This window comes from Muntiacus reevesi, chromosome 7, assembly GCF_963930625.1.
Source record: "Muntiacus reevesi chromosome 7, mMunRee1.1, whole genome shotgun sequence".
Taxonomy (NCBI): Eukaryota; Metazoa; Chordata; class Mammalia; order Artiodactyla; family Cervidae; genus Muntiacus; species Muntiacus reevesi.
In genome coordinates, this window is record NC_089255.1 from 83,416,958 (window position 1) to 83,431,458 (window position 14,501).

General features: G+C 46.5%; 1 protein-coding gene across 1 annotated transcript in view; it reads left to right on the top strand.

The window, feature by feature from the left end:
* Positions 1–14,501, top strand: part of FLVCR2 (FLVCR choline and putative heme transporter 2) — a 59,937-nt gene that overhangs the window by 33,377 nt on the left and 12,059 nt on the right. The window contains exons 4-5 of the mRNA XM_065940174.1: positions 11,653–11,720; positions 12,957–13,060. Coding sequence (XP_065796246.1) covers positions 11,653–11,720; positions 12,957–13,060 — 172 coding nt within the window. The remainder of the gene's footprint in view (positions 1–11,652; positions 11,721–12,956; positions 13,061–14,501) is intronic.

Genomic DNA, 14,501 nt, shown 5'->3' on the forward strand with positions numbered 1-14,501 from the left:
TCCCATTTTAACAGATGAGGAAACAAACAGAGAGATTAAGTTATACCTCAAGAACACACAGCTTTTAAAGGGCAGAACCAGGATTCAAACACAGATTTGTCAGACTCCAAAGCCTTAACCATGATTGTCTGTACTCTTTCCTTGATTTTTGCCAGGGCTTCATTTTAAACTTATCAACGCCCTTTACCTGAATTAAAGTGTTTAGCTGCTGAAGTATTAGGTAAGAGGTGGTATCACCTACATTAGAGAGGCACACCTGATTTTCAGACATATGAATAGGTTAGATGAAATAGCCCCAGGTATCCATGTCAGTCTTCAGGGTCTGTGGTCTCCAATCCTCCCTTTCTTCACCTTCTCAGTTCTGAATGTGTCTGCATTCATTCTCAGAACAAAGTTTCTAATTCTCAGGGTGGCCAACTAAAGATAAAAATGGTGATAAAGTGGAGTTGCTCACCACTGAGAGATATTCAAGTGTAGGTAGAACCAACCACTTAGTGGGGATATTGTGGGGAATATCAGGCTATAGATGGATAGTGAAGCATAGTCGATCTTTGGCCACCTGATGTGAAGAACTGGCTCATTAGAAAAGACCCTGATGCTGGGAGAGATTGAAGGCAGGAGAGAGAAGGTGACTGAGGATGAGATGGTTGGATGGCATCACCAACTCAATGGACATGGGTTTGGGTGAACTCTGGGAGTTGGTGATGGACAGGGAGGCCTGGCGTGCTGCTGTCCATGGGGTCACAAAGAGTCGAACACGACTGAGCAACTGAACTGAAATGTGATGATCTTTTGGTTTCCTTCCAGACTCCAGATTCCATGCTTCTAAGAACTTTCCCTTTTCCCTAGAATTAAACGTCTTGAGTGCATCAGCCTTTGACCACCATAAACCTTACTGCATTTGACAACAGGGCATTTGAGACCTACCATGGAACTCTAAGGCAGATAACTGCTTAATAAATATCTTCTGTGAGTGAGATTGGTGATGGTGGTATTAACCAGGCAGGGACCTCATTCTAGAGGTTTCGTTCTTCAGCTCTAGAGGCTGTTGATGGCAGGGTCAGGTTACTGACCCATGAAAGTAAAAAATAACAAAATGTATGAGGAGCAGCACTGTTTGATGTGGGCTCGGCTCTGGGCCATGCTGTGGGGCAAAGCAGCTTCTTTTTCTTCCATCTTGAACAGCTGGTTGCATCTATGGTCTGGCAGAATGGTGTTAATTCTGTAGTTCTGGATACTCTTCCTTATCTATCTGGTTAAGTGATAACACAGAGAATAAATGGGTTAACACTTCTGGGATGATGGAGTGAGGACTGTAGATCTTCTGATCCTCCATGAAAACAAAAACACTGGCAGACATTATCAGCATCAGTTATTTCAGGGTTCTTGACTAAAGGCTTAACCCAACGAGCATCTGTTCAAGACAAATGGCTGAATAATGGTAAAGTAGCTGTAAGGAGCAGCGGCTGCACTTTGCTGGAGCAGCCATGAAGAGATACCCCCACGTCCATGGTAAGAGAAACCCAAGTAAGACAGTAGGTGTTGCGAGAGGGCATCAGAGGGCAGACTCACTGAAACCATAATCACAGAAAAGTAACCAATCTGATCACAGGACCACAGCCTTGTCTAACTCAATGAAACTAAGCCATGCCGTGTGGGGCCACCCAAGATGGTCGGGTCATGGTGGAGAGGTCTGACAGAATGTGGTCCACTGGAGAAGGGAATGGCAAACCACTTCAGTATTCTTGCCTTGAGAACCCCATGAACATTATGAAAAGGCAAAATGAAAGGATACTGAAAGAGGAACTCCCCAGGTTGGTAGGTGCCCAATATGCTACTGGAGATCAGTGGAGAAATAACTCCAGAAAGGATGAAGGGATGGAGCCAAAGCAAAAACAATACCCAGTTGTGGATGGGACTGGTGATGGAAGCAAGGTCCGTAAAGAGCAATATTGCATAGGAACCTGGAATTTTAGGTTCATGAATCAAGGCAAATTGGAAGTGGTCAAACAGGAGATGGCAAGAGTGAACGTCGACTTTCTGGAATCAGTGAACTAAGATGGACTGGAATGGGTGAATTTAACTCAAATGACCATTATATCTACTACTGTGGGCAGGAATCCCTTAGAAGAAATGGAATAGCCATCATGGTCAACAAAAGAGCCTGAAATGCAGTACTTGGATGCAATCTCAAAAATGACAGAATGATCTCTGTTCGTTTCCAAGGCAAACCATTCATTATCACGGTAATCCAAGCCTATGCCCCAACCAGTAATGCTGAAGAAGCTGAAGTTGAATGGTTCTATGAAGACCTACAAGACCTTTTAGAACTAACACCCAAAAAAGATGTCCTTTTCATTATAGGGGACTGGAATGCAAAAGTAGGAAGTCAGGAAACACCCGGAGTAACAGGCAAATTTGGCCTTGGAGTACAGAATGAAGCAGGGCAAAAGCTAATAGAGTGTTGCCAAGAGAATGCACTGGTCATAGCAAACACCCTCTTCCAACAACACAAGAGAAGACTCTACACATGGACATCACCAGATGGTCAACACCAAAGTCAGATTGATTATATTCTTTGCAGCCAAACATGGAGAAGCTCTATACAGTCAGCAAAAACAAGACTGGGAGCTGACTGTGGCTCAGATCATGAACTCCTTATTGCCAAATTCAGACTTAAATTGAAGAAGTAGGGAAAACCACTAGACCATTCAGGTATGACCTAAATCAAATCCCTTATGATTATACAATAGAGGTAAGAAATAGATTTAAGGGACTAGATTTGATAAACAGAGTGCCTGAAGAACTATGGATGGAGGTTCATGACATTGTATAGGAGATAGGGATTAAGACCATCCCCATGGAAAAGAAATGCAAAAAAGCAAAATGGCTATCTGAGGAGGCCTTACAAATAGCTGTGAAAAGAAGGGAAGCAAAAAGCAAAGGAGGAAAGGAAAGATATTCCCATTTGAATGCAGAGTTCCAAAGAATAGCAAGGAGAGATAAGAAAGCCTTACTCAGCGATCAATGCAAAGAAATAGAGGAAAACAACAAAATGGGAAAGACTAGAGATCTCTTCAAGAAAATTAGAGATACCAAGGAAACATTTCATGCAAAAATGGGCTCGATAAAGGACAGAAATGGTATGGACCTAACAGAAGCAGAAGATATTAAGAAGAGGTGGCAAGAATACATAGAAGAACTATACAAAAAAGATCTTCATGACTCATATAATCACGATGGTGTGATCCCTCACCTAGAGCCAGACATCCTGGTCTGTGAAGTCAAGTGGGCCGTAGAAAGCATCACTACGAACAAAGCTAGTGGAGGTGATGGAATTCCAGTGTAGTTATTTCAATCCTGAAAGATGATGCTGTGAAAGTGCTGCACTCAATATGCCAGCAAATTTGGAAAACTCAGTAGTGGCCACAGGACTGGAGAAGGTCAGTTTTCATTCCAATCCCAAAGAAAGGCAATCCCAAAGAATGCTCAAACTACTGCACAGTTGCACTCATCTCACACACTAGTAAAGTAATGCTCAAAATTGTCTAAGCCAGGCTTCAGCAATACGTGAACTGTGAACTTCCAGGTGTTCAAGCTGGTTTTAGAAAAGGCAGAGGAACCAGAGATCAAATTGCCAACATTCAGGATCATCAATAAAACAAGAGAGTTCCAGAAAAACATCTATCTCTGTGTATTGACTATGCCAAAGCCTTTGACTGTGTGGATCACAATAAACTGTGGAAAATTCTGAAAGAGATGGGAATACCAGACCATCTGACCTGTCTCTCGAGAAACCTGTATGCAGGTCAGGAAGCAACAGTTAGAACTGGACATGGAACAACAGACTGGTTCCAAATAGGAAAAGGAGAACGTCAAGGCTGTATATTGTCACCCTGCTTGCTTAAGTTATATGCAGAGTACATCATGAGAAACGCTGGGCTGCAAGAAGCACAAGCTACAATCAAGATTGCCGGGAGAAATATCAATAACCTCAGACATGCAGATGACACCACCCTTATGGCAGAAGGTGAAGAGGAACTAAAAAGTCTCTTGAGGAAAGTGAAGGAGGAGAGTGAAAAAGTTGGTTTAAAGCTCAACATTCAGAAAACTAAAATCATGGCATCCGGTCCCATCACTTCATGGGAAATAGATGGGGAAACAGTGGAAACAGTGTCAGACTTTATTTTTTTGGGCTCCAAAATCACTGCAGATGGTGATTGCAGCCATGAAATTAAAAGACACTTACTCCTTGGAAGGAGAGTTATGACCAACCTGGATAGCACGTTTAAAAGCAGAGACATTACTTTGCCAATGAGGGTCCGTCTAGTCAAGGCTATGGTTTTTCCAGTAGTCATGTATGGATGTGAGAGTTGGACTGTGAAGAAAGCTGAGCACTGAAAAATTGATGCTTTTGAACTGTGGTGTTGGAGAAGACTCTTGAGAGTCCCTTGGACTGCAAGGAGATCCAACCAGTCCATCCTAAAGGAGATCAGTCCTGGGTGTTCATTGGAAGGACTGATGCTGAAGCTGAAACTCCAGTACTTTGGCCCCCTGATACAAAGAGTTGACTCACTGGAAAAGGCCCTAATGCTGGGAAGGATTGGGGGCAGGAGGAGAAGGGGACGACCGAGGATGAGATGGTTGGATGGCATCACCAACTCGATGGGTTTGGGAAGACTCCAGGAGTTGGTGATGGACAGGGAGACCTGGCGTGCTGCGGTTCATGGGGTCGCAAGGAGTCGGATACTACTGAGCGACTAAACTGAACTGAACTGAGCAAGCTTTGTGTTTTAACTTGTCCTATTCCAATCCTCCCTTCCAGACTCTGTGGTAGCCTTGAAAACCAGCAGCTTCCCAGACATGATAGCTGTGAAAACTAGCAACCTCACAGCCACTGTAGGGGGCCAAACAATTTTGGACCCCGCCCCCCCCCCCATCCCCCAACAAAGTCCTATTTCTGGCTCACTGTTTATTTGACTTCCGTTTCCCTGGAAAGGCTCCATTTAGAAGATTTGCCTATATTTGACCTGACTCAGAGTTTTCCCAGTGGGAAATCACTATGTCCAGAGTATTTATTAAAAGCAGTCACTGTTTAACATCACAAATGCCTGAGGTTGTGATACCAGTTGGGGTCATCAAGAGGCTAGCCAAAGATCTTGAAAGGAAAATTTGGAGAATGAGATAACCAGGGGGCTTTGGAAACCTCTGACATATTATTAGCAGTCTAGAAATCTGCATGCCCAGAGTTGTGCACATGCCTGGGAAAGACCCAGGGAAGTGCTAAAGTCTCACCTCTGGCTGCACATGAAGCTCTGGGTAAGGGGAAAGTGAAGGCTAGGGCAGAGTTGGCACCACCCTGCTGAAACATCACAGACGAATCCCAATGAATACATAGAGGTCCTCAGCAAAGTGGGGAGACTTATGGGCTTAAGATATTTAAGGAAATTTCTGTCTAATCATTAGCCCTAAACTAAGTTAGTAGAGCAGAAACCAGTGGTTGCACATGACTGAGGACACAGATTTTAAAAAATGAGTCCAAGAAGGTTATTGAACAAAGAACAACAGCAACAAGTTTGGGGGAAGGAGAAGAATCTCATTTGTAGGGATGACATTATATTAAAAATGTCCAGTTTCAAAAAACAGAATTTCTTAACATTTTCTCAAAAGCCTGGGGCAATCCCAGTGAGGAGGAATTGAACTAATCTGGTTGTTTGCACACATTTTGTTATAATCAGAAAAACACAAGCCTTTTCTCAATAGAGAGTTGGACTTAGTGACAGAGCTCTTTGCCAACTAGGAAATGATTCTTAGGCTTGATCACAGATTTGGGAAAAAATGTTACTGAGCCATTACTGTGTGTCAGGCACCGTGTAAAGTGCTTTATATACATTATCTCATTTAATCTTCAAAAGAAATCCATGACTTAGGTGCTTAACTGCTCCATTTTATACCTAAGGAAACTGAGGCTCTGATTTAATTCCTTGCCTGTGATTAAACAGTAGTAAGCAAGAGAGCTTAGTATAAACTTCTGTCTGTTTCTGAGACCAAAGCCTGTCTCCCTAACCACCACACCACTTTGTCTGCCCATGCAGAAGGGAGCCTCTTGGAGACAGAACCGGGGTTCTGTTTTCAGCCTCAGTTCCCTGAGTGGCTTCTGGATATGTCTGATGGGGTGGTGGTGATGGATGTCCTTCCTCAGATTCAGTCCTCAGACCATTTGCTTGGGGCTTGCTTTCTTTGAAGATGAGGATCTGGAGTTCCGGGGGTTAGAAGCAGGACCTACCTATACTGACCAGCCATCTTTGGGACATGGGGATGATGAGGTTTCAGTCTTAATGTGTCTTTCTAAGGGTTGTAGGTCATGTAAAGGCACTGTTTGACACTCAACCTGCCTGAGAATCCCTGCTTTCTTCTTCTATAATCTTTGCTCCAAATTGAAAAGACACACACAACCAAAAAAGAAAAGGCCCTCTACAAATTCGACTAAATGCTTTGAGACCTCAGAGAAATGGTTCATACTTTAATTATATACATGTATAACCATTTAGTGTAGGGCTTCCCAGGTGGCTCAATGGTAAAGAATCTGCCTGCCAATATAGGAGATGCAGGAAACTCGGATTTTATCCCTGCGTTGGGAAGATCCCCTGGAGTACCCTGTGGTAAGAAATGGCAATGTACTCCAATATTTTTGCCCAGAAAATTCCATGGACAGAGGAGCCTGGTGGGCTACAGTCCATGGGGTCATAAAGAGTCGGACACAACTGAGTGACTGAGGACACACATAACCATATGATACATAATGTTTATATTTTCCTCTGAATTATAAACACTTAAGACTATGTCGTTGGGAATCAAGCAGTTGATAGAATTTCACGGACAAATGTGCTGGATCTGGGTGGACATGTATCAGAGTAATAGCCTTGATTGATGGGCCAGTGAATTCAGAGTGGGTACGTAAGGAATATAAGGTCTGAGTTTTTGGTGTCAGCTCTGCTAATTGCTGAGTATACCACCTTCACCCATCCTGGGCCCATCCTTTGTCTCTCTAAAAAAGAGTAATAACCTTTGCTTCCTATTTGAGTTCCCTGGAACTCAAGGTATGCTTATGAAGAGTCTGTGTAGGGTTGGGCATCTGAACTCCCAGTCTCAACCTGTGTCCTGAGGACACCTGTCCCTGGGACTCTCAAGGCCTTTATACCGCCCTACATGGGCCTCGGAGGGGCTGTGTGCCCCCTCAAGATGCCAGCAAGATGCTGGGTGGGTAGCAAATCCTTCCGGGATTCCCTGGAGCTTTGTTGAGGTCAGGCTGGCCCTTTAAACCAACAGTTTACTCCAGGTTCAGGAAGGACAAAGGGAAATGAGCACAGAATACAGGAATCCAGAGATGAGATCTGGGATCAGAGTTTCCCACTCTGGCCTGAGAGTAGAGTCCCTGGGTTGTGGCTGGTGTGTGCCTGGATTCCCTGCCTCTCTCTTCTGCAAAGTCAGATTCAGATAGTCTGGTAGGGCCTGGGAATCTGCCTTTGCAAGCATTCCAGGAGATTGTAGTTTGCAGCAGAGTTGAGAACCTGTAATGTGGGTGTGTAACAGGTGATTCTCAGTGTCTTGAAGCCCCTTGCCCTCCCAGCTGCCTCCACGTGAACCCAGCCTCTCAGAGCCTGGGTCTGCTCTGTGATCTTCCTGTGCCCAAGGTCATTTAGTCACCTTTTCAGTGAGTTTAAGAAATGCCCGGGGCGGGGGTGGGGGGGCGGTTTGTGGTTGTTAAGCAAATTCCTAGCTTCATTCCAGGAGAATCAAATTAAGTGGGTCCCGGTAGAGCTCAGAAATCTGCATTTTAAAAATCTAAGGCCTTAAAAAGCAGAGACATTACTTTGCCAACAAAGGTCCGTCTGGTCAAGGCTACGGTTTTTCCATTGGTCATGTATGGATGTGAGAGTTGGACTGTGAAGAAAACTGAGTGCGGAAAAATTGATGCTTTTGAACTGTGATGTTGGAGAAGACTCTTGAGAGTCCCTTGGATTGCAAGGAGATCCAACCAGTCCATCCTAAAGGAGATCAGTCCTGGGTGTTCATTGGAAGGACTGATGCTGAAGCTGAAACTCCAATACTTTGGCCACCTCATGCGAAGAGTTGACTCATTGGAAAAGACCTTGATGCTGGGAAGGATTGGGGGCAGGAGGAAAAGGGGACGACCGAGGATGAGATGGCTGGATGGCATCACCAACTCGATGGGCATGAGTTTGAGTAAACTCCAGGAGTTTGTGATGGACAGGGAGGCTTGGCGTGCCGCGATTCATGGGGTCGCAAAGAGTCGGACACAACTGAGCGGCTGAACAAACAAAACAAATAAATGCCGGTGATCTCTAGATTGCCATTTGGATAATTTAGCCTTGATACAAGGGACTTAGAGTCTCTTCTGCCTTCCTAAAGCCCACCCCCTCAGGGACCTGCACCTCTCCCAGGTGGCTGATGCAAGAATGACCCGGCCTTTCAGGGGCGATCACATTTCCCCACAGGCACTTCACTGACCTGGCTAGGCTTACATTGTTGAGGGACAATCATACCTAACTATAACACAGTCGCCTGCATTCCTGGGAGAGGTAGTCACACACAGGACAGAGCATGAATTTCATTCCTGCCTTTCAGTGTGGATGCCGGACCCCTTGATTTGGTCAGTGGAGGGGAAAGAAACTGAAGTCGCTCAGTTGTGTCCGACTCTTTGTGACCCCATGGATTGTAGCCTACCAGGCTTCTGCATCCATGGGATTTTCCAGGCAAGAGTACTGGAGTGGGTTGCCATTTCCTTCTCCAGGGGATCTTCCTGACCCAGGGATTGAGCCCGGGTCCCCCGAATTGCAGGCAGACGCTTTTACTTTATGAGCCACCAGGGAAGTCAGTGAAGAGGACTCACGCCGTTTAACTGTATCTGGCAACCTTTGGCAATATGGCAAGGGACGTCTAGATTCAAAAGGGGTTTGAAATTTCTAATTCCTTTAGGGTTGGAGTGTAGAAAGAATTGGAAAGAACGGCAGCCTTCCAGAGTGAACCTCTGCTCCCCTCCACACCCTGCCCGCCTTAGCCCTGATTCCGTCTCCTCTCTGGCTGGGAGGTGGGGATGGTTATTGGTAGATCACACTAGTCTAGCTGAGCCAGTGGGTCTCAAACTGAGCTTTATCAGAATTACCTGGAGGGCTTGTTCACACAGACCGCCCAAAGCCCCGCTCCCAGTTTCTACAGCAGGAGGTCTGGGTGGGGTCATGATTTGCATCTCTAACGAGCTCCCAGGGGTTGTTGATCTGGAAGAGATTTTCCTAAACCTTTGAGCCTCACAAAGCTGCTCAACCTCCTGGATCAGTCCCCTCTGCCCTGCTTCTTTCTCTGCTTTTTGGGGTCACGAAAGTGCTGGTGTTTAGTTTTTTGCTCCCAGTCCTCTTGGATAATTTCTCAGTCGCCTGGGGATTCTGCCCTCCTTGTTCATCCCAGGTGGGCCCAAGCTGAACTTGACCTGGCATGTGCCCTGCCCCCTGGCCCTGTTAAACTGAGGGGCAGGAAGGGGGCTGGTTTCATTCTTCTTGCACACCATTTCAGGAATGTGTCTCCTTGTGGGTTCTCTTGACTTGGGAATGGAATTTCCAAGTGGCTGGGTGTGTGGTAAGAAGGTGAGGTGTAGGTATGCTTGTTATCTGAGAGGCTGCTGAGAGCCTGAGTGTGGCAGCTGTAGTGATGCTTGATGACACGTCTGGGGCACCGACTGTGGCCCTGTGCCCCTCGGGAGGTGGCACTGGGCTCAGCCTTGTTGCATCCCTGAGGTGACCTGCTCGGAGAGTCTGGGCATGAAATTACCAGTGAGCTGAGCTGGGGAAGTCTTTGAGGATCAGTTCAGTAAGGATAGAAGATCGAGTGTTTAAGCTAGAGGACCCAGCACCCTACAGTCGGTTCGAATGCAGCCCTGCCTCTTACCACCCATGTGATGGTGTGGAGGGCAAACCAAACTCACCCATTTTGCAGGAGAATTTGACCTTTTCTTAACTTTTTCTCTCATTCCTCTGGGAACCTGATAAAGAATGGAAGTCAACTGCAGTTAGGCGACTTTACTTCTGATGAAAAGAACTGCAAGTGGGCTGGGCGATCTACTCACCCTGTTGGGAAGCCATTCTTTGTGTTTCTCTGAGCATAGCAACTCTTTCCATTGGTCTGGCCTTTATGGAGATCCTGGCAACCATGCCTCTGCATGAGTTACAAACAATAGTGGCTCCTGGGAGGGGTTAAGGCAGGATGGGGGCCATGCCCACGTTTCCCTGCACTGGCTTCTGAGTGGCTCTGTGGCCTGGGTCCTGTGGACTGGCTCCAGTGAAGCGGGAACCTGAGGCTGCCGTGCCCAGGCACCGTGTCCTGTCTTATGTCCTTTTAAGTGGCCCTAATGCCAGGTGTGCCCGTGGTAGTCCTGTGAGCCTCAAAATTAGCTGAAATTAAAAAGATCCCTGGTGGGTCTTCCAGAATGACCTCTGTATTTGTTTTTTAAATGTGTGTGCATTTTTCTTATCTATAAAATGGAAATGAGGATATATTAACTACTTTCTGGGATTATTATGAGCACTGTAAGGTGTTTAGAAAAGTACCTAGTACATAAGAGTATGCCGTCACCATGACTACCACCATCATCACCATCAACTATCACCATCAATTCCTGAGGCTGCCCTATTTGGGCACCGTGTCCTGTCTTAACATCCTTTTTAGTGGACCTAATGCCACGTGTGCCAGTGGTCGTTGTGTGAGCCTCATCACCATCACCACCACTACCGTTTCACCATCACCATGTCCATCACCATCACCACTACCACTCTACCACCGTCACCACTGTGGTCATCATGATCACCACCACTGTCTTCACCACCGTCACCACCACTACCATCATCACCACCGTCACCACCACTACCATCATCCCACCACTATCACCACCACCATCGTCACCATCATTGTTATTATGAAAGGAAGGGAGGAGGTCCTTCTCCTTTGGATTCATCTTAGTCTCACATTAGTTACGAAGTCATTGTATGGCTTTGAACAAAATGACTTCATCCTCTAAGGAAATTGATTCTTAGAGAATGTTCTAAGTATTCCATTTATTTGTTGGATAAATTAATGAATTAGGAGAGTCATCTAAATGTCCTTTAGGGTCCTTTCTGGTTTCAAATGTAAGACTCTGTATGCTGTTGAGTCTGAGAAGAAAAGTTGGAGAGATGTGAAAACAGGTGAGAATGGGAGTGTTGTCAGGGGCCAGAGGTCGGGAGCATCCTGGAGAGGGCATAGGTCATCTGGAGGAGGTGGAAAGGTGTGCAGTGGTGCAGTGAGTTCAGGCCAGCGCTTAGGAGGGATGTAGGTGGATCTGACCTAGGAGTAATGTGTACTTCTTGGAGCCTGTGTTTTTAGCACAGGATAAAGGGATGAGAGGGCAATGGTGTGCGGCTCAAAAGAGGTTAAAATGGTTAGCTTGGGTTGTTCTGTAGTATTTCTTCTTCTCTGAGGTCACCACCTTCAGTGGCAACAAGGATGAGAATTTCCTTCCTCTCTCACCACTGAGGGGGAGAGCTAGCAATGACCCCAGCAGGACAGTGACCCTAATGCTGTGTTTCCCCCTCCTTCCTTCAGGTCTGAATGCTGGTGCTTTTTATGCCTTGTCCACTCTGCTGACTCGCATGGTGATCTTCCACTATCCGGTAAGGACATTCCCTAAGCTGACCAGTGCCAGAGGGAAGGAGAGGTCTAGTGTCTGGGCAGGAGCTGGGGAGGCGGTGTGGCATGGTGTGCACTCTAGGATTTGGAGGGAGGCGGCCCTGGGTCTCAGCCCCAGGTCTGGTGGTTCTCAGCGGTGTGAGAGCTGGTTAGCGTCTCTGAGCTCTCATGCTCTTTTTTGCAAAAGAAGTCTAGTTATTTATTGAAAGGTTAATTTAAATTTATATTTTTAAAAGACTAATTTTAGAATTAGAAAGTAAATCATAAGATTTACATGTGTAAAGTATATAGCATGGTGCCTGGCAACATGGTAGGTAAACATATATACACATAGAATCACCTATGAAATCAGTTAAGTTGTGAAATGTGGGCAAGATTTAATGTTAAAGTCTTAGGTTGTTCAACGGAAAGCAGGTTGCAAATGTCTCCAGAACCAGGGAGGGTTAAATACTGGGAAATGGACACTGAGTATCCTGCAGTCGGGATGTCAGGCCCGACCCTCTTTCGGAAGGTCACGGGTCTCAGCGTGGGAACGGTGGGCCACCATGGGTGAGTGAGTGTTCCAGTGTTGGAGGTTGACAGGTCTGAGTTCAAATCCTGCCTCTGCACTTAATAAAGGCCTCATGACCTTCGGCTAGTAGGCTAATTTCAGTGTACCTTGATGTCTTCATCTGTAAAATGGGGAATGTTGATTCTTAACCTCCTGGTGGGCAATCAGGAGAATTAAATACGATGATGATATAAAACCCTCAGCATGGTGTCTGGCTCTTAATAAACACGCAAACATATGTAATATCTTCCTACCTCTAAAACAGTGATAACTGGAAAAAAAGCCCAAGTATGGAATGTTCGGATGTACATATTTCAATTTTTCCATCTGTGAAATGGAATAATGATAAAGGGTTCCTAAGAGGGTTATATTTTTGAAAACTACCTAAAAGTGGTTTCTAAAGATAGAATTTGTTTTCCCCCAGCATCCACTATCATGCACCCACACCCAGGGTCATATTATATCATATTAGGAGGAGCAGTTATTCTAGGATTTCCTCCCCTAGAAGTACTGGCAGCTTTTTACAGCTTGTCTTGTTCTGCTACTTTCTGAGAATTGGCTGTAATGGCACCCCAGTTACTTGCCTTTACCCCTCTGCCTCCTGGTGACCGTGCCCTGTCAGATGTCTTGTTCCATCCTTGAGTGATCCTTGGGGCTGTGGTTTCCCCAGGGGGAAGAAGTGAATGCTGGAAGAATCGGCCTGACCATCGTCCTTGCAGGAATGCTTGGGGCTGTGATCTCAGGCATCTGGCTGGATAGGACCAAAACCTACAAGTAAGTGACTCTCCCGCTTGGACTGAATTGGAGACCATGTTTTGAAATGACATGTTCTTAGGAACATGGCTCCAAGGATGTGATTGCTGCAGCTGGGGTATGAGTGGTCAAGGAGGCAGTTCAGATGTATCTTCTCTGGGGATGAGGAGGTGGTTCCATTGCCAAATTCCCATGTCTTGCTCATGGACCTCCTGGGGTTAACCAGGGTGCTCTGTGTGTCCAACTATTTTCAGTGTATTACCTTGCAATTGCTATCACGTCATTGGTAAATACTGTGATATGGTTTAGTCCTGATTGCCCAGTGCATTTCTAAGAGCCACTAAGATTTTAGTGGATTGCAGGCTAATCCAGGACACTTTCTAAAAACACAGATCCCTGGGTCCCACCCCTCATGGATGCCAATTTAGTAGGGGAGTCTGCATTTAGAAATCAACCCGGATGCCTTGATTCAGTAGCCAGCCTTGGAGAAAGTGCTCTGAAAACAGAGGCTCAGCTTGAGTGCGTCCTGTACTCCGCATCCGCTGGGTGCTCAGTTAATGCGGCTCAGTGGGGCAGCTGCCTGGGCTGTCCTGCGCTGGGCAGGGCAGTATTCTGGGCTGCTTTGTCAAGGCCTCCAAAGTTCCCAGTGTCTGGAGGCGACAGACAGCGGCAGACCTGTTCTCTGCACACAAACCCGCTTCTGTGAGGCTCTGGTCAGACCAGGGCTCCCTCTGGCTGCCCTCATCAAAGGCCAATTGAGGCCCTCCCTGGGGATGTGGCTGCCTGGCTGGACACAAGGAGGAGCCCAGCTGGACCTAATTCCTGCTGGTGGAGCTGCGCTACTGCCTCATTTCTGCCATATGCCAGTTGCTTGCTTCAAGCAGTGAGGACTGGCCTCCTTTGAACCGGGGAATAGCAGCATCTCTTTTCCGGGCTTGCTCTGTGGCAACAGAAAGCAGGGATTGGAGTGTTTGCTGGGCCAGGATGTGGGCAGCCAGATGATTCAGATGAACCAGAAAAGACAGTGAAAAGACAGTGAAAGGGCTGGGAGGACACTGCAGAGTCTAGCTGACACTGGTTCCTAGTGTCATTTGATGTCTGCATCCTGCAGTCAGCATGGACATTCTTTCCGCTCCACTACTTGGGCAGAGAAAGGGTGGGGGAGCTCTGTCATCTGGGCATTTTGGTGCCTGTTCCTTCTCCCCGAGGCTCCCAGGTGTGTCTCCTTTGGTTTGGAGATGGAAATTGGATGGTCAGGTCCATTTATGTCTGGCTGAGGCTACAGATAGTTTTGTAGACAGGCTAGTGGTTTAAGAAGAAGCTGTGTGTAAAGAAATATATGGCAAAGGGTGAACTTGTGGGGTCAGCAAGGGAGATGGGTGCCCATGTGGCTAGGTTCTGCAGCAGGAGGGCCTGTATGCGGGGAGCAGGGGGAGGAGAGATGAAGGCCCTCTGACCTCAG